The sequence below is a fragment of the Gossypium raimondii genome, chromosome 11 (genome assembly GCF_025698545.1).
Source record: "Gossypium raimondii isolate GPD5lz chromosome 11, ASM2569854v1, whole genome shotgun sequence".
NCBI lineage: Eukaryota > Viridiplantae > Streptophyta > Magnoliopsida > Malvales > Malvaceae > Gossypium > Gossypium raimondii.
Window position 1 is genome coordinate 54,969,068 of NC_068575.1, and position 18,040 is coordinate 54,987,107.

At 33.5% G+C, this 18,040-nt stretch overlaps 1 protein-coding gene and 1 pseudogene across 4 annotated transcripts; both read left to right on the forward strand.

The window, feature by feature from the left end:
• Positions 1-4,530: 4,530 nt before the first annotated feature.
• Positions 4,531-7,100, forward strand: LOC105802802 (cyclic pyranopterin monophosphate synthase, mitochondrial). 4 transcript variants are annotated; one of them, XM_012634665.2, is made up of 3 exons: positions 4,531-5,264; positions 5,879-5,997; positions 6,284-7,100. In XM_012634665.2, the coding sequence occupies exons 2-3, from the start codon at positions 5,896-5,898 to the stop codon at positions 6,932-6,934; spliced, it is 753 nt and encodes a 250-aa protein (XP_012490119.1). In that variant the 5' UTR covers positions 4,531-5,264; positions 5,879-5,895; the 3' UTR covers positions 6,935-7,100. The 4 variants fall into 4 exon arrangements, with proteins under 4 accessions (XP_012490119.1, XP_052478932.1, XP_012490121.1 ...); XM_052622972.1 differs by lacking the exon at positions 4,531-5,264 and having other exon boundaries at positions 5,333-5,997; positions 6,284-6,347; positions 6,447-7,100; XM_012634667.2 differs by lacking the exon at positions 4,531-5,264 and adding an exon at positions 5,343-5,685.
• Positions 7,101-12,239: 5,139 nt separating this feature from the next.
• On the forward strand, positions 12,240-14,599 carry LOC105802801 (aspartyl protease family protein 2-like; annotated as a pseudogene).
• Positions 14,600-18,040: the final 3,441 nt, after the last annotated feature.

Sequence of the window (18,040 nt, forward strand, 5' to 3'; positions counted from 1 at the left end):
TGAAAAGTAAAGGAAAACATATATGTAAGCAATGTATGCTTAGTAAGCTCGTATAAACTATAATCATATCAATCCATTTCATTATGAAATTTATACGTATCAAGAATAATCCAATATTGATATTGCAATACTCATGAAGATATATTCATCAACTCACAACGTGAATAAATCCATAGCCTTACTTATACCTATTATCCCTAATATAGTAGAGTTTCCAACAACTTTATACTCTTCCAAATTTCTTTATTCTCATTTGTATTTCTTTACTTTTCACACCCATTCCATGTGTACAACACACAAGTTATAAGCATATCATATCACCATAACCATAAGCTATTGCATTTAAACATAGCCATTTTCAAATTAATCACATGATAAATTATTTCATAAGAAATCACAAACTTAAAATTTACCACTGCTTCATGAGCATAAGCATATTTTCATTTGAGCACTTACATTTTTAATGCATCTTATAATTAAACATATTATCATTCAATCAATAGCTTGGCACTTGCCTAAGCATCAAACAACAACACTTGTTAGCGTACTTGAACATATCTCATATAAATTCAACATCAATATCCTTATTATCTCAACATGTCACACCTGAGTTTATTACTCATCTCAACTTACATAATTTCTATGTATCAACATATCAAATATATTCATATATATACATATCATGATGTGAATCAATCTTTTACCGTTTATTCATGTACATATATCATCCATTTTCGAGTTGACACAAAATAAATATATATATCTTTCAAATTCCATAAATAAATCACCTTACCGAGGTTTTCTCATATCGAAGAACGACTTACGAATAAGAATACATCGTTTTCAGAAGCCTGAAGTTTGAACAGAAGCACATAAGTGCTAAACAGAAACCCATAAGAGTTGAATGGAAGCTCATAAGAGCTGAACAAAAACCCGTAAGGGTTAAACTGAAGCTCAAAAGAGCTGAACGGAAACCCATTAGGGTTAAACAGAAACTCATATGAGTTAACAGAAGCTCGTGAGAGCTAAAAAAAAAGTAAACACGAATGTTCGCAACAAATGCTGGACCTCGGTTTACTTGGGTAATTTTCCGTCAATTCATCCTTTGCATTTATCGTCAATTTATCTTTTGCCACAAAACGATTGTACTCAAATCCCCCGTTCTATTCATTTCGAACATTCAATTCAAATTTCATAATTTTAACAATATTTTACTTTCAACAATAGATATGAATAAATACATAATACCATTCATCAATCTAATATATAAACATTAAATTTTAACCATACGAATTTATTTGGCTAAATTGCAGAAATGTCAAAGTACATGAGCATTTTGATAATTTTTATTTTCCTCGATTTTCCATCCGACCTTGATATAAATTAATAATTTCATTCAAAATATTAATTTAGACAATAAAAAATTTATTTCATGCAATTTGGTCTTTTGACATTTTACCAAATTACCCCTAAAGTTTTATTTTTATTCAATTTAGTCCCTGAGCCTAAAACATGCAAATTAACCATTTTAAAACAAACCCTAGCTAGCGAATGTTCATAGTATTCAAAACATCCCATTTATGCAACAATTTCACATTAAATTCTTGTACTTTTATTAATTTAACAAATTAGTTCCTAATCGAAAAATTCATCAAAATCACTTAACAAAATACTTTTAAATAACAATTAATATCTCAAATTCATCATTTAACATAAAATATTTCATTAATGGAAACATCCAAAATCTTTAATAGTTTCAAAATCGAATGTATGAATTAGTTGGATCTAATTGCAACGATATCAAAATATAAAAATTATAAAAATAGGATCCATTCTACTTACATGTAAAGGAATAAAGCCAAAAACAGAAACCCCATGGCTATGGTGTTCGCTGGAATGAAATAAAATGTTTTAATTTCACTTTAATTTATGTTAATTTCCATTTAATTACAAAATTGCCATTGGTTTTATATTATTTTATCATTTCCATTCAAGTTGCCGTCCAACTATATTAGTTTAGGCATATTTACCACCTAAGTCCTTCTTTTTATTAATCATGCCATTTAATCACTCAATTATTATAATTAGTAAGTTTTACACTATTTTCAATTTAGTCCTTTTAATTAATTAATTATTGAAGCGTTAAAAATTTTCAACAAAACTTTAATACCACCTTATTGACATTCCGTAAATATTTATAAAAATATTTACGGCTCGATTTATAAAAACGAGGTCTCGATACCTCAGTTTCTAAAACCACTTAACCTTGGATTTTACCCTTCAAACCTAATAAGTCATCATAAAACATAAATTACTAATTCCAAAAATCTTTTCAAAACCATATCTGACTCGTAAATATTAATTAATAAAATTTACGAGCTTACTACTCGCCGGATTTGGTGGCCTCGAACCTCTGAAAAAACGAGCTGTTACAGTCAGGCTTAAAATGGGCTTGAATTTACCATCTACAAATATTAGATTTATATTTTGAGTTAGGTTAAACTTAAGCAATAATAAAATATGTTAACATCATGTTTAAACCCAACTCAACTCATAAACACTTTTATTGCCAATCCAATATATCATAAAACAACTGAACATAGAGGGAGAAAACTCAGGAAAATCTTATTCAAACCCAACATATATCCATAAAAGGGCAACTAGTAGACATCATGACAAGAAATCTTGAAATGCAGCCGCATGGTTATTTTTACTTCTAAGTTGAGGGAGAGTGCAGAGAATCAATTAAACATGTTAATACTTGGGCTAGTTAGTAAAGGAAGTTAGCTTCATGTTGACAGGTAAATTCATTTTCAGAATTAAAAAGAAAAAGAGAATTCTCCAATCTTCTTAATCATCTCTTCTTGCACTCATCATTGAATTTTGCCAAGTATCATCCACTGAATTGTCTAGAAGTTGAAAAAGAAGATGCTTACATCGTACTGCAGGCATTATTAGAGATTCTATTAGAGGAAAGTTAGTAATTATGTTACAGACTTCATCAGATTTTCTCATCTACAGGTAAAAAAGATGGTGCTGTATGCTGTTAGTTCAACTGTGAAAGAGGCCCAAAGTCTGATGACGCCTAATTATCAGGAGTAAGATATATGTAAACTTTTAGAATCTTAATTTGGGGTTCAATAGTTTAGCCTGTAAATATCCAAAGGATGGGGTTGTTCATAGTTGGATTGCGTTATTTTACCGGCCTTTTTGCACCAATCACCTTGTAAATGTTTTGTCATGCAGAATGTTAATGGTTAGCAGACATAATTTAGCCATGATAGAACAATAACAACATTGGCCAGCTTTTTTGTTCTTTCTGTAATTTGCAACTCTCTATCTATAAATCTAATAGCTGCACCTCACATATGACACAGACAAATCGAGTAAGTGTCGGAACATGCAAAGTTTAAGTCGAGTTCATGTATTATATCAGTAGTACTTATAGTTATTCAAATATAGGTTTTAGATTTAAATGTCTAATTTAAATATGTTTATGCTTATACCTATTATTTAAATGAATTCTTTTAAAAATTTATATTATTTTTGTTAATATTTAGTGATTTTCTATAAACATTTTTTCAATGTATTATATTAAAATTTTAGAGGTAAACAACCATATTTTAATATTTACATTATGATTTTTCAATTATTTTTATTTTATATATAAATCATATAATATAGATAAAAGAAAAAGGAGATTTTATTATAAACTTGAAAATGAAACTAGATCAAATCAAGTTATGGTTCATTTTAAAATAAATTTTTAGTTTAAACTTAATATTTTTATCAAATCCTCAAAATGAATATTCTGATTTTTAAATAAATATAAGTGATTAGCTTTAAACGGATTCTTGATGAGAGGGGAGGGGTAACCTGAATTCGTGGTGTAAGCATATGAATTTGGTTTCTAAGTGTAAAATTCAAATCATAAGGTTCAACATCGTGGTTGCTTATCTCATCTATTAATTATATGGTCGAGGTCTTAATCCTCATTTATTAGAATAGAACACATTTTGTGATAAACTATTTATCTCTTCAAAGAGGACTCTCGACGAGAGTTAAAAAAAATTATTTTATTACAGTCACTAATAACAAAATTAGATTGAGAAATTAAAATTTAAATGAAAATGTTTCAAAATTAAAACATAAAAACTCAAAGTCAAATTTGAAAAAAGTAATTTAAATATTTTAATTAAAATATATTATTTAACAAAACAGTGAAAATATATTTAGAAAAAAAGACTAAAATATTAAAAAATCTCTTGAAAATAATTTAAAATGAATTGAGCTTTAATTAAAAGTCCAATCAATTAAATTTTTAATTAAAATTTAACAATAAATTGGGATATTTGTAATTGTCATTTCCGTTAAGGTCCTTATGAGCTCGTTAAGTCCTTGCTAACTTGTTTGATTAATCCACGTGGCAATTAGATTAGAAATTATTCTATTATTACGTTTTTTAATGCCATGAAATTTAAAATTAAATTAATAAATTTATGAAATAAAAAAGAAAAAAAAGTATAAACGAAAAAAAAAAATCTTCTTCCCACCATCGACCGCTCAAACCCCCATCGTGGCCACACTCCGGCTTCCGTTTGCGTCAGCAACGCCACCGAAAGGAAGGTCTCCTCATCCTGTTCAACTTCCGCGATCAAGATTTCCGAGAACCAAGCCCAAAGTGCTCAAAATCAAACCTTTAGCCTCGACCTGCCTATGCTCCTATCTCCTAATCTGGCCGTTGATCCGACCGTTAACTTTCGACCGTTCGGATTAAGCAAAAAAAATTCCGAACCTCATATTCTCTAACTTCTGATTTTTTTTCCTTTTTTGATGCAGACTTCAACTCGGGTCTCTCTTCTCTTTTCTTTTTTATTTTGTTTGCTGAGATTTTGGTTCATGGTTTCTTATGATTTGGTATCTATTATTGTTTTGGGTATTTTGGTTTGATTAAGTCTCGAGTTTGGTAAAATGGGTCAAGGTTTGAGGATGATGGTGAGGTTCTTGATGAGCAACAGTGCAGGGGGATTACTGGTTGATGGTGAGTTGTTAGGATTATGGGTTGCTGGTTGATGGTGAGCTGTGAGGAGTTGGGTTTAAAGGTGATTGATGATGGGTTAATGGTGGTGATGAATGCAAATGGTGGAGTATTCGAAAGGATAATGGTGAAAATGGTAATGGTGGCCATGTGGGGCTTAATAGTTGCCGGTAATTGATGCCAAAGAGGTGGTCTGGTTTGATTGATGGTTGCCCGGAAAATTAAGGTTTTTTTTTTTAAATTTCTTAATTCTTTAATTTATTCACCAAAAAGAAAATCTGATCCAATCACATGTCGTCATGTGGATTAATCAAACAACTCAGGAGTTGGCCTCAACGGACAAGGGCCCAAGTGATTGATTGTTAAATTTTCAATTAAGAGACTTTTTCAACCAGGGTTCAATTGATTTTATATCATTAAAAATGGGCTTTTTTAGTACTTTAGCAAAAAAAGAAAAAGAAAAAAACAGAACAGATGACTATATTAGCAATTACCGCTCGAACGGTGCGTTTGAGTGGCCGATTGTCTTTGACTCATTTCGCAGTCAGCTCTCTCAGTCTAGCCGTTACATTACGTTCTCGTAGTCGTAGACTCGAACTGACTGACACTCTCACTAGTCACTGCAATCTACCGAAAATTCCAGTTTTGTATTGCTCAACCTGTTTTCTTTCACCTTCTAATGCTATAATTTCAGCTTATTTTCACAAATTTTTAAAACATAAAATATCGCAACTTCCCCCTTCCCATCATTAACCCTAATTTGTTTGTGAAAATGCCTGAATAAGAACCTGCTTTCATTTGAGAATTAAGATCCTAAAGCTGTAACTTTTTTTGTCTCAGTCTTGATTATTGGTGTCATGTTTCTTCGTCGACTTGCTGTGATAGTTCCTCGCTCTACAAGGTTCTTCAGCAGTAAAGATAGCCTTGACCTTGCAAGCACCGTAGCTGAACTCAATAAGGTATTGCTATTATGTGTTTATAAGAACTAAGAGATATCCATTGTTTTCTTATTCTTTGTTTGTTCGTTAATTAACGTTTGCGGCAATATGACAATTATTGAACCGAAACCATAAGGATTTGTTTGTTTTTTCTTTGATTTGATGTATCTAATTGAAGCCGCGGTTCAATGCCTCTTATTTTGTCTCACCATGACAAGTGCTATGCCTATTATCAAAATCTACTACAAATACTTTACTCTCAACAGAAACTAGAATGCATGTGATTATGTCCAAATTTTGGTTTCAGGAAATGGAATCTGTCTTTGGTGAACCTCCTCCAGACGGACTAGCCAATTCTGGAAATAGAAGCTGTATGGCTCAAGATGCCCACCATAACTCTCATGTTATTTTGGGTTCTACTAATGATAAGTTTGCAGCTCAAGAACTGAGCTCTATATCTCATCTTTTAGGTGAAAATACGCCTGGTCTGACCCATGTTGGCAGCACAGGGAAAGCCCAAATGGTAGATGTCTCACCCAAAGAAACTAGTAGCAGAACTGCTATTGCTAGTTGTAAAGTAGTTTTGGGGAAAAAGGTGTTTGATTTGGTCTTGGCCAACCAGATGGCTAAGGGGGATGTTCTTACTGTGGCAAAAATTGCTGGCATAAATGGGGCGAAGCACACCAGCACTCTCATCCCTCTATGCCACAACATCACTTTGGCTCATGTTCGTGTTGACCTAAGACTTGATCCTGAGGATTTTAGTGTTGAAATAGAAGGAGAAGCGGCTAGCACAGGTAAAACGGGGGTTGAGATGGAAGCAATGACAGCTGTGAGTATAGCGGGATTAACCGTGTACGACATGTGCAAGGCCGCTTCGAAAGATATCCAGGTCACAGATATACGGCTTGAGCGTAAAACTGGTGGGAAGACTGGATATTGGTGCAGGGAGGAATAAGATTTTGAGAGAGTGCTGCCAAAATGTAATGGGTATTAGTATTTTAGTAGATATTTGCATTTTTTTTAGCAGAATGGTAGTATTCTCTGTTCTTTTAAACATTAAACTTGGTGGCTTATTTCATGATTTCATTAAAATTTACAATAAAAGGAGGCATTATGTATAACCTATATGCAATTTTAAACTAATCTTCCTCATGCTATTTTGTGGACCTTTTAATTCTCAAATGTATACCTGTTCTACACAATATTCGTAAAGTTTTAAGCACACATATACCTATTTGGTAAGAAGATTCAAATGTTGTACCTTTTTAGAAGGCTATTAAGTGGAATGTGCTGATTTGTGTGGCTATAGAAGGAATAAGGTAAATAGAGATAGGGATGTTAGAGTTGAACCTATTGAGATCTGTAATTCTTAGGAGGCTTACCAAGTGGAAACCATAAGTCTCTATATTTACAAGAGGCCGAAAGCTGTCGAGGGCAAGGACCCTATGTGACTGGTCTGGAAACAGCAACAAATGCGAGGAACAAACTGTTAACAGGTACAACTATTCAAGGTATATCCAATCATTTAATTCTAGGGATTATTTTACAGTTTACAGGTTGCCTGCAATATGTAAGTGCATTTAAATTTAACAGTGATATGTAAGTGCATTTAAATTTAACAGCGAAAGGAAAATTATAGTCAGAATGAGCCTTTAACTATTGAATAACTCTCAACTATGGATTAATACTATAATAATTATAACTCAAATTGACTACTTTTTCTTTTTCTCGGGTTTACTGGGAGCCAACTTTGCAAAATCACTTTTCCCATTTTAATTTGCAGATTGCTTTGCTTAGTTGTTGAATCTAAAGAGTTTGCTTTAATTATTTAGTTTCTTCACCTTGAAGTTTACACTATACACCATCAATCATTCCCCCCATTCCCCTGCCTTGCATGGCAGTGAGCAAAGGTGAAATAAAAAGCCCTTACAGCTTTTACATGATGCTTTGTTTAGATTTTTTTTTTCTTAGCAACTATTATCTGAGTTTTTTCTTAAGCAACTAGGATCCACTTTTCATGGCATCAGCATGTTATATTTAGTCACAACTGGTTGAATTGGATGACAATGACATCATGGACTGTGAACATGGGAAATGTTGTTTAATTTTATGCTGGGAAAAACTAAGATATGCACCATGATTTGCCCTAATAATAATGTATTTGTTATGCAATTTCTTTTTGGGTCTCCTCAACTTTTGCATTATTTTCAGGTTATCTTCTTTTTCTTTTGGCTTTTTAGAACACCACACGGTTACAATTTGTGCAAGGGAAAAAAGTTGGTGCTTTCTCATTATATTGTGCTAAGCCCACATTCCAATGATTTTTTTTTGTTTCTTCAAAAACAATGAAGAACTGGCCTTAATTTGTTTTACAAGGTTACAAAGTATTTTCTTGCTTGAATATGCCTAGCTATTTTTAATAAAACAAAAGCATAAATTTGTAGATAATGTTGAACTATTAGACTGATTGCTGTGCTGGTCCTCACTCCTCACCACCTTTTTCATTTTTCATTTTTTCTTTGGATGTGATGTATTAGTTCATTACATTATCGGTATATCAATCTAATGAAAAGCTAGTTGTTAACGAATACTGTACAGTAGCAGCCTTTAGTCCAGTAGGTGCCAGATCATCCACAATGTCAGCAAGCGTTAAAAAAGAGCACACGCGAGAAACGAAGACCACGTGTTGAGTTGGAATAGGTTGTGCAATCTGCAATGCCTTGTTTGTTTCTGGATATCTCTCTTTATTTGATCATCAATAAAATTCTATTAGAGTTCATGACACTGCTATATCTACCACTTCTTTCCTAGTATTATTTTGGTCGATGCAGTCTTAAGTAGGGAAGTTTTAATAAAAGATTTAAGACTTCCAACTTTCTATTATGTGTTATTGGCTCTGCCAATTAATTGCTTTGCGAAATCCATCTCATAAACCAAATTCAAAGTTGAAGTTTTATGAAATCATTGATTTATCATAGCAAACAATGTAACTTACACACATCACATGTCCAACACCACCTAATCAACTAAAGTAGGCACCGCTATGTAAACAACAACAGCACCATGGATGGGATGGCTTCTGCTTCTGCCTCAAGTTTTTTTTTTTACGTTAAAATATACAATTAATCCTTGTAGTTTAAAATTTTAAAAAATTAATCTTCTTACATATTTCCATCTTTTACCGTGGTTTGTAATTTTCTGTTAAAACTTTATCAATATAATATATTTATTTTTTGTCGACGGGATAATATTAATTATTAAAATGAAGTTTTTAAATTAAAAAAATTAAGAGAACCTATTTTTTAACTTTTCCAAGTAAGAAGATTAACCTTTTATCTATGAAAGGAAGTACAAAATTGAGATTAATGATGGGGTTTGGAAAGCCCAGCAATGTGCCTAGAGGAGCATTTATGGAACTCCTCTTCCACATTACATCCTCTATGAGCTGATTAGAAATTCAATTAACTAATTAATTAATTAATAAGGCGGTTCTGAATTCCAAGACTGAGATTATGGAATGACATGTTTCTGGTTAACATTTCCATTTGCAAAAAAAAATAAAAGTATGTCTGTGGGAAGTCAGACCAAAAACAAAGGTTAATCTTATTGAGATCCTTTAAAGATTTGATTATGTTCGTCTCATATGTCGACCTTGCGATCTAATCTCACCACTAACAATAAGCCCGTTACCAAGATTTTATATCCAAGTAGAAACTCCTGATTCCAAGTGCCACATGCAGGATTTTCTATCTTTTATTATAACATACATACATGCCTGTATTATTCCAACGACAATGATCAAAGGCTTCTGAATTCTTAATTATTTTGCTTCTCGATCAAAAACTGTTGTATTTTATTTATTATATAGTACAGTTAGTACCAAAGTTGATGACACGCATCGGCTATTTTAACTAACTCAAAAAAATATTATATTTATAAAAATAACCTAAGTTTAAAAATAATAACTAAAATAACCTGAAATGAACAGTAAATTTGAGTTGTGGCTTATCAATGGCCAGAACCCACTTGTATTTTGGACTCATGATTACCTGATAATTATGTCAGACTTTTAAAAAAATAATTTTTTGGGTTTTGGCCTATCAATGGCCGGAACCTGTGTATTTTTTTAAAAAAATTGCATAATACTGATATACAAAAAAGAAGAAAAAAATTTTGGTGCTGGCTTGACAATGGTAAGGCACTCAAGACTGAAAAAAAGGAAAAAAATTAATCAGACTGGGTGCCGGCCATTGACAAGCCAGCACTCAAAAAAATTTTTTTTTACTTTTTCAGATATCGATACTGATCTTGAAACGAAAAAAGTAAAAAAAATTTATCTTGTGTCTTTGGCCATTGACAGGCAAGCATCCAAAAAAATATTTTTTTTACTTTTTTCGTACATTGATACCTGATACTGACAATAAAAAAAAGTAAAAAAAATCAACATCTTGGGGAGCCGGCCATTGACAATCAAGACCCAAAAATTTTTTTTACTTTTTCAGATATCTTGATACTGATACTAACACGAAAAAAAGTAAAAAAAATTACTATACTGGGTGCCGGCCATTGACAGGCCAACACCCAAAATTTTTTTTTTTACTTTTTTTCGTACTCTGGTGTCGGCCATTAACAGATCAAAACTCGAAATTTTTTTACTGTATCGGGTGCCCGCCATTGACAGGCCAGCACCCAAAAACATTTTTTTTTCCTTTTTTTCGTACTGGGTGCCGGCCATTGACAGACCAGCACCCAAAAAAATTTCATTCTTTTTTGTATATCAGTATTATATAATTTTAAAAAAAATACACGGGTTCTGCCCATTGACAGGCCAAAACCCAAAAAAATATTTTTTTAAAGTCTGACACAATTATCAGGCAATCATGGGTCCAAAATACGAGTGGGTTCCGGCCATTGACAGGCCACAACTCAAATTTACTGTTCATTTTAGGTTATTTTAGTTATTGTTTTTAAACCTGAGTTATTTTTGTAAATATAATATTTTTTTAGGTTATTTAGGTAATATAGCCACACGCAACTCTTTCCAACGCATGTGCTGCCAAATGTAGTGGGCTCCTTACTTAATACCATCTCCTAAGTCCTAACTCTTCTTATTCATTTTTGATGTTATTTTTCTTTACCCCACTTGTTAGATAATATATAATATTATTATCAAATACACAGTCAATACTTCATAATAAATAAATAAATAAATAAATTTATTCATTTTTTTCCCCTAAGATAATTTCAGCTGTTTTACCTAAATAGCCTAAAAAAATATTATATTTACAAAAATAACTCAGGATTAAAAACAATAACCTGAAATGAACAGTAAATTTGGGTTGTGGCCTGTAAATGGCCGGAACCTACTCGTATTTTAGACCCATGATTGTCTTATAATTGTGTAAGACTTTAAAAAAATAATTTTTTAGGTTTTGGCCTGTCAATGGCCGGAAACCGTATATTTTCGTGTATTTTTTTAAAATTTTATAATACTGATATACAAAAAGAAGAAAAAATTTTGGGTCTTTGGCTTTGTCAATGGCCAAGACTCAAAGACATTAAAAAATTCAAAATTTGGTCATTAATGGCCGCACAGAGTCTGAAAAAGTAAAAAAATTTGAGTGTTGGCTCACAATGGCCAAGACTCAAGATAAAACAAATTTTTTACTTTTTTCGTGTCGATATCGTATCGAGATATGAAAAAGGTAAAAAAATCTTTTTTGGGTTACGGCACATCAATGGTCGGCACCTAATACAGTAAAAAAATTTTACTTTTTTTTGTGTCAGTATCAAGTATCAGTATACAAAAAAAGTACAAAAAAAATTTGGTGGTGGCACGCCAATGGTAAGCACCACCTTTTGGTGAAAAAATATTTTTTATTTTTTCAGATCAATAGCAGTATCGATATCTGAAAAAGTAAAAAAATTATCAGATTGGGTGCCGGCCATTGACAGGCCAACACCCAAAAAAAAAATTTTTTTACATTTTTTCGTTCTCTAGTGCAAAGCTATTGATGCACCAAAACTCAATTTTTTATCAGATTGGGTGCCGACCATTTACAAAGCCACACACAAAAAAATTTCCTTTTTTTCAGATCTTGGTGCCGCCATTGACAACCAAAGACCTAAAAAATAATTTTTTCTTCTTTTTGTATATCAGTATTATACAATTTTTAAAAAAAATACACGGGTTCCGGCCATTGACAAGCCAAAACCCAAAAAATTATTTTTTTAAAGTCTGACACAATTATCAGGCAATCATGGGTCCAAAATACGAGTGCGTTCCGGCCATTGACAGGCCACAACCCAAATTTACTATTCATTTCAGGTTATTTTGGTTATTGTTTTTAAACCTGAGTTATTTTTGTAAATATATTTTTTTGGGCTATTTAGGTAAAATAGCCTAAAATAGATAATAAGATATATAAAAAAATATGAGAAAATATTTAACACAAATACGATTTAAAGATACTAAACCGGAAAGTAGCTTAAGAGAGGAACCTAAAGCTGGCAGAGAAGAGAACATATGAAATCACCAAAAAAAGAGCATCTTGTTCATCAATTAATCTGGTTCAATATAAGGATCTATTAACATATAGGAATCTCATCGAGTCCTTGCTATCCCGTTCCTAACAAATATGGTTGCAGCAACAAAATGCAGGGATTTACAATTCAGTTAATGGTTGTAAAACAAACTCGATCTCGGGTTTGGGTTCACACCAGATCTCTCTAGTTACAAACTCGCACAAAAGGCTTGGCCATAAGGGTAAAACAGACCTTTCAGTCTCTTTCACTAAGGATATTTGTAATTATTGACGTTCAACCAGAGCGTTCCCCGTTTTACTATTTAAATTCTCACTGCCAACTCTGTCCTCGATTCTCTCACTCTCACTCTCACTCTCACTCGAATCGATGGAAGAAAAATCGAAAACTCGTCTACTCTTTTCCTCCTCTTCTTTTCTCTCTCCGCCGCTCTTTCCAGCCCTTTACAGTTGCAAACCTTAGTTCTCCGCCCTTTTCCTTCTGCGCCCACTCTTTCATGGACAGATGCCGAACCCGAATCCGACTCCTTGGTCGAAATATTCGAGCTCAATGCAGTAAGTTTTAACACTACACTGGAAATGCATTTAGAATTGCATCACTTAGATGCTTTTTCTTCGGAAGAGACTCTTGAGCGACTCTTCGACCTTTGTCTGCAACGTGACATGCTCCGCGCTGAAACCATCTACTCCCTCGTTTCGAAAGCAATTGCGTGTAATCGTCCACGCGCGACTGGATATCTTGGATTCAGCAGTTCCATTATTTTCGGACTTGCTCAAGGTAGTGGGGAGTACTTCACGCGCTTGGGGGTCAGTACTCTTCCAAGGTATCTTTATATGGTGCTAGACACCGGCGATGTGGTGTGGGTTCAGTGTTCACCATGTAAGAATTGCTACTCTCAATCTGACCCCATTTTTTACCCGACTAAATCTCACTCTTTCTCCGGTATTCCTTGTGGGTCACCGCTTTACCGTAGCTTAGATTCATCGGGATGTAATAAGCGCCGCAAGTGTCTTTACCAAGTATCCAACAGCGATGGTTCGGTTACTTTCGGCAACTTCTCCACTGAAACACTAACGTTTAGGAGAACTAAAGTGGGACGTGTGGTGCTCGGTTGTGGTCACGACAATGAAGGCTTGTTCGTTGGTGCAGCTGGCTTGTTAGACCTTAGTCGGGGAAGATTATCATTCCCCACCCAAGCAAGACACCGCTTCAACCGGAAGTCCGCTTACTATTTGGTCGATAGGTCTGTTTCTTCAAAACCGTCCTCTATGATTTTTGGTGATGCGCCCATTCCCCGAACCACCATGTTTACTTCTCTGCTTACAAACCCTAAGCTCGACACTTTCTACTACATTGAGCTGCTTGGGATTAGCGTTGGTAGGACATGTGTCCGAGGGATCATGCCTTCTTTATTCAAAATGGATCCAGCTGGTAACGGAGGGGTCATTATTGACTCAGGCATGTCTGTCACCCGCTTGACCCGACCCGCTTACATCGCAATGAGGGATGTGTTCCGTATCAGGGCCTCGAATCTGAAGCGGGTGCCTAATTTTTCATTGTTCGATACATGTTTTGACCTATCCGATAAGACTTCCGTTAAGGTACCGACGGTTGTTCTACATTTTAGAGGAGCGGACGTGTCATTGCCGGTGACGAATTATTTGAAGCAGCGGAACCTTTTGCTATGCTTTGGCGGGTACCATGAGTGGTTTGTCCATAATTGGAAACATTCAGCAGCAAAGTTTCCGGGTGGCTTTTGATTCAGCGGGTTCTCGGATCGGGTTTGCTCCCCGTGGATGCGCTTAAACATGGGTATGGTTCTTTTATCTATTTTTACTCTATTTGAGGGTAAGAATGGAATAACAAAAACGATCTTCCATGGATTTGAATGTAAGACAGGAGGAGAGGGAGATGATAAAAGGCGGGTAGTTTGTTAGAAATAGCGAATCAACGTTGTTTTGCGGTTTTTCAGGTGTTATCTATTGTATTTTTCAAATATGAAGATCAATTTACGCGTTACTTTAAGACACGGCGAATATAGTTTATTACTTGTTTAATTAATTATAAGTTGAATTTAACTTCAATTTCTAGAATATAAACAACATAGAATCCATAATTATCGCCTGCATTTTCCGTTTTGATGCTCTGCAAAAATACAAAATGTATCAGAGCTGGTATTTCAGTAATATTTCAGTGAGTGATGTGTGCTGAATTGGTAGCCTTCCTGCTTGGTAATGGAGGAGGACCAACCACAATCCAAAATCAATGGATCTCTTTCAAATGACCGCTACTAAGTAGTTAGGCGCACTAACCTTTTTTGATAGCTTAAGCTATTTATCAATTTTTCCTAACTAGTTAGGGATTTATCCTTTTCCCAACAATTATGCAGGCCAAAGAGAGATGGTGGTGCCAAATATGTTAATTAGCACTTGAGTTCATGCACCAAAAGAAAGCATTTTTGGTGGCAACCTCCGCCTTTTTTTCTTCTTTTTTTTTTTGTTCACTATCCTATAATGCGGCACTTTGGGTGCATGCGGTCCTAACACCTAAGCAAGCATGACACTTGTGCAAAAAATCACTTAGCTCCACCTTCACAATATGCAATTATCTAAAGTTTTAACAATAAATTAAAAAAAGGGCCTGGCTGCGGGATTAATGGTGAGTACTAATTTAGCGCAAGTCAACGAAATTGGTTACCCCACTATGTTATATTTTACGTCCACAGGCATGAGGGAGTGGGACATCTAGCAATCATGTAACAAAAGAGCAGTGCTTTGCAAGGGAAAAGTGCAATTATCTCATTTTTACACTCTTTACAGAGTAAAAGAATATAAAGTACTCACTGGGAACCTTGTTGTGTGGGAAAAGAGATATTCCTTAAAATATATTGGGTTTTTTTTTATTACTTACCTTGAGTAATTATTTCATCATTAATAAAAGAATTTTTAAAATCGTAAAATAATATCTAATATAAAATTTAACAAATTATATATTAGGATCATTATGTCAAATCATCAAGAATAAATCAAGAATAAAACTAGATGCATAAGCGTACTTAAATTCATCGATTTCTTGAGATATAAGGATCTTGCGGTTTTGATCTTCTAAATTAGCACACAAGTAATTTTGAGAATGTGACTCTTTCTTCTAAAGATGAGATATTAGAAAATTTACTTATATGTAATTTGGAGATCATAGCCCTAACTTCTAATCAATCCATCATCAATTATAAATTAGTTACTAGAGTATCTACACATATGTGATCCATGCTTTATTAATAACTAAAGTTCAATAAAACTTAACTAAGTTAGATCACTTTTAATTTGAGCTAACTTTTATGATAATAAATAATAACTTCTAATTACTCTTATTATATATGTGATTTTTACATTTTTGTAAGACACATCTTTTAATTTACTTATTTTAGTTTTATTTCATTTTATGGATGGGTAATTTCAAGTATTGTTTTCGATTAGATAGAGGAGAATATAATAAAAAGTAGAAGGTGCTTAAATGGAACAAAAGGCTTTATCATCTTTACGGTAACACCAAGGTAAAAGTTCGACAACCCCAATGGAGCAAAAAACACAGAGCTCATTATTACCGTCCATTTCTTCATTTTTTCTTCTTTGTCTACAATCTTTCATTACATATTTCCAAGCCAGCAGTTTACCCTTTTATCCACACTTCATTTTCCCTTCTTTATAACTCCTACACATCGTCGCCTTTTAAAAAACTTCAAGGCCTCCATAACTAGCCACAATTCAAGCAAGTCTTGATTCTCCAATAGCGAAGACAGGGCGGCACACAGCGAACAAAAGTCTAGAGAGTCTTTTAGATACAGACAAATCAGCCGCCGCAGCTGGCGGAGGAAGAAGGAAGAGTAATGCAATGGCGCCGCCTGTGCCTGTAAGGAAGACTATACCAGGTCATGGGTTCGAGTTCAGTAACCTGTCTTACAGTGTTATCAAGAAACAAAAGAAAGATGGTGAGTGGATCAAGAAAAAAGCTTATCTTCTTAATGATATATCAGGTCAAGCCATGAGAGGTGAAGTGATGGCTATTATGGGACCTAGTGGTGTTGGGAAGTCCACGTTCCTTGATGCTTTGGCTGGTTGGATTGCTAAAGGGAGTCTCCAAGGTTCTGTCAGAATCGATGGCAAGCCGATCAGCACATACATACATACATATATATATAGATGATATAATTATATACTCTTTTTCAAAGCAGGTTACTGTATAACCTCCCTTTTAGTAATTGTCCTTTTAGGACCCAGCAATGAACCTCTTGGATAGGGGCGGAGGGAGGGGCAGACAGTAGTTTTCTCCCTTCAAAAATGAAAAATTGCTATATAATTTGTTTAACTTTTGAGATATCATAAGTTTATATAATTATAAATTTAGCTTTTCAAAAAAAAATTATTCATTTTTTCCCCTAACATAATTTCCTAGTTTTGCACACTCCTTAAACGTATCCTTAAGGAGCCCCATTGCCTCAACACTCATAAAGACCCCACCTATTAACCGTCATTTGAGATAATCACTGCATCTCATCTGAGATGATTGAAAAAATGTCAAATCACTACCCTACCTAAGCTTATAGTGGCCAACTATTTAGGTACTTGCCTCTGACCCTTCAATAGGATCTCGACACGTGACATCTCAAAATCAAGCTAAGAGTAAATAGGCTATTTTACCTAAATAGTCCAAAAAAATATTATATTTATAAAAATAACCCAGGTTTAAAAATATTCACCAAAATAACCTGAAATGAACAGTAAAATTAGGTTGTGGCCTGTCAATGGCCGGAACCCACTCTTATTTTGGACCCATGATTGCCAAATAATTGTGTCAGACTTAAAAAAATCATTTTTTTTGTTCTGGCCTGTCAATGGCCGGAACCAGTGTATTTTTTTTTAAATCCTAAATGCCCAATAAGGTTTTGCCACGCTCAAACTTATATATTCCCTTCAACTCGTTGGGGGATATATAGATTCGGTAAAAGTAAGTAGATATTTTAGATTTATTATTATTTTTAGATAATTGTTGAATTTTAATAATAGAAATGAATATTTTTTAATAGTAATGATTAGTTTATTTTTAATTTATCATTTAATTTACATATTTTTAAATAAATTGAATAAAATGTAATTTGACTTCTAGTATAATTAAGTATCTCCATTGCATGCAATGGGATTAGTTTTCCTAGAGGTGATGACTTGATTAAGATAATGATGAGATTAGGTATCATAAAATAATAATAATAATAATAATAATAATGCAAATTAATTTTGCATACCATTTTTTGTTAAGGAAAGAAGACTTCCTTGTCATAAAGACAATGACACAAACATATGATTCAATTAATTATTGTATAATTAATTTCTCTAATCATAGTAATCCAACTAAATGGTGTCTCTAAAAAGGATACTTTAATTCAATGACAATGATATGTTCATGCATTAGCAATGAACTTGAAGCCTTCAAAGTTACAAACATGGGATACAAATCCCAAAAA

What these genes read in the sequence shown, in the direction of transcription:
- LOC105802802 (XM_012634665.2), top strand. Translation starts at nt 5,896, where the DNA reads ATGTTTCTTCGTCGACTTGCTGTGATAGTTCCTCGCTCTACAAGGTTC. An exon ending in CCGTAGCTGAACTCAATAAG is followed by an intron (nt 5,998 to 6,283) that starts GTATTGCTATTA and finishes TTTTGGTTTCAG; the next exon opens with GAAATGGAATCTGTCTTTGG.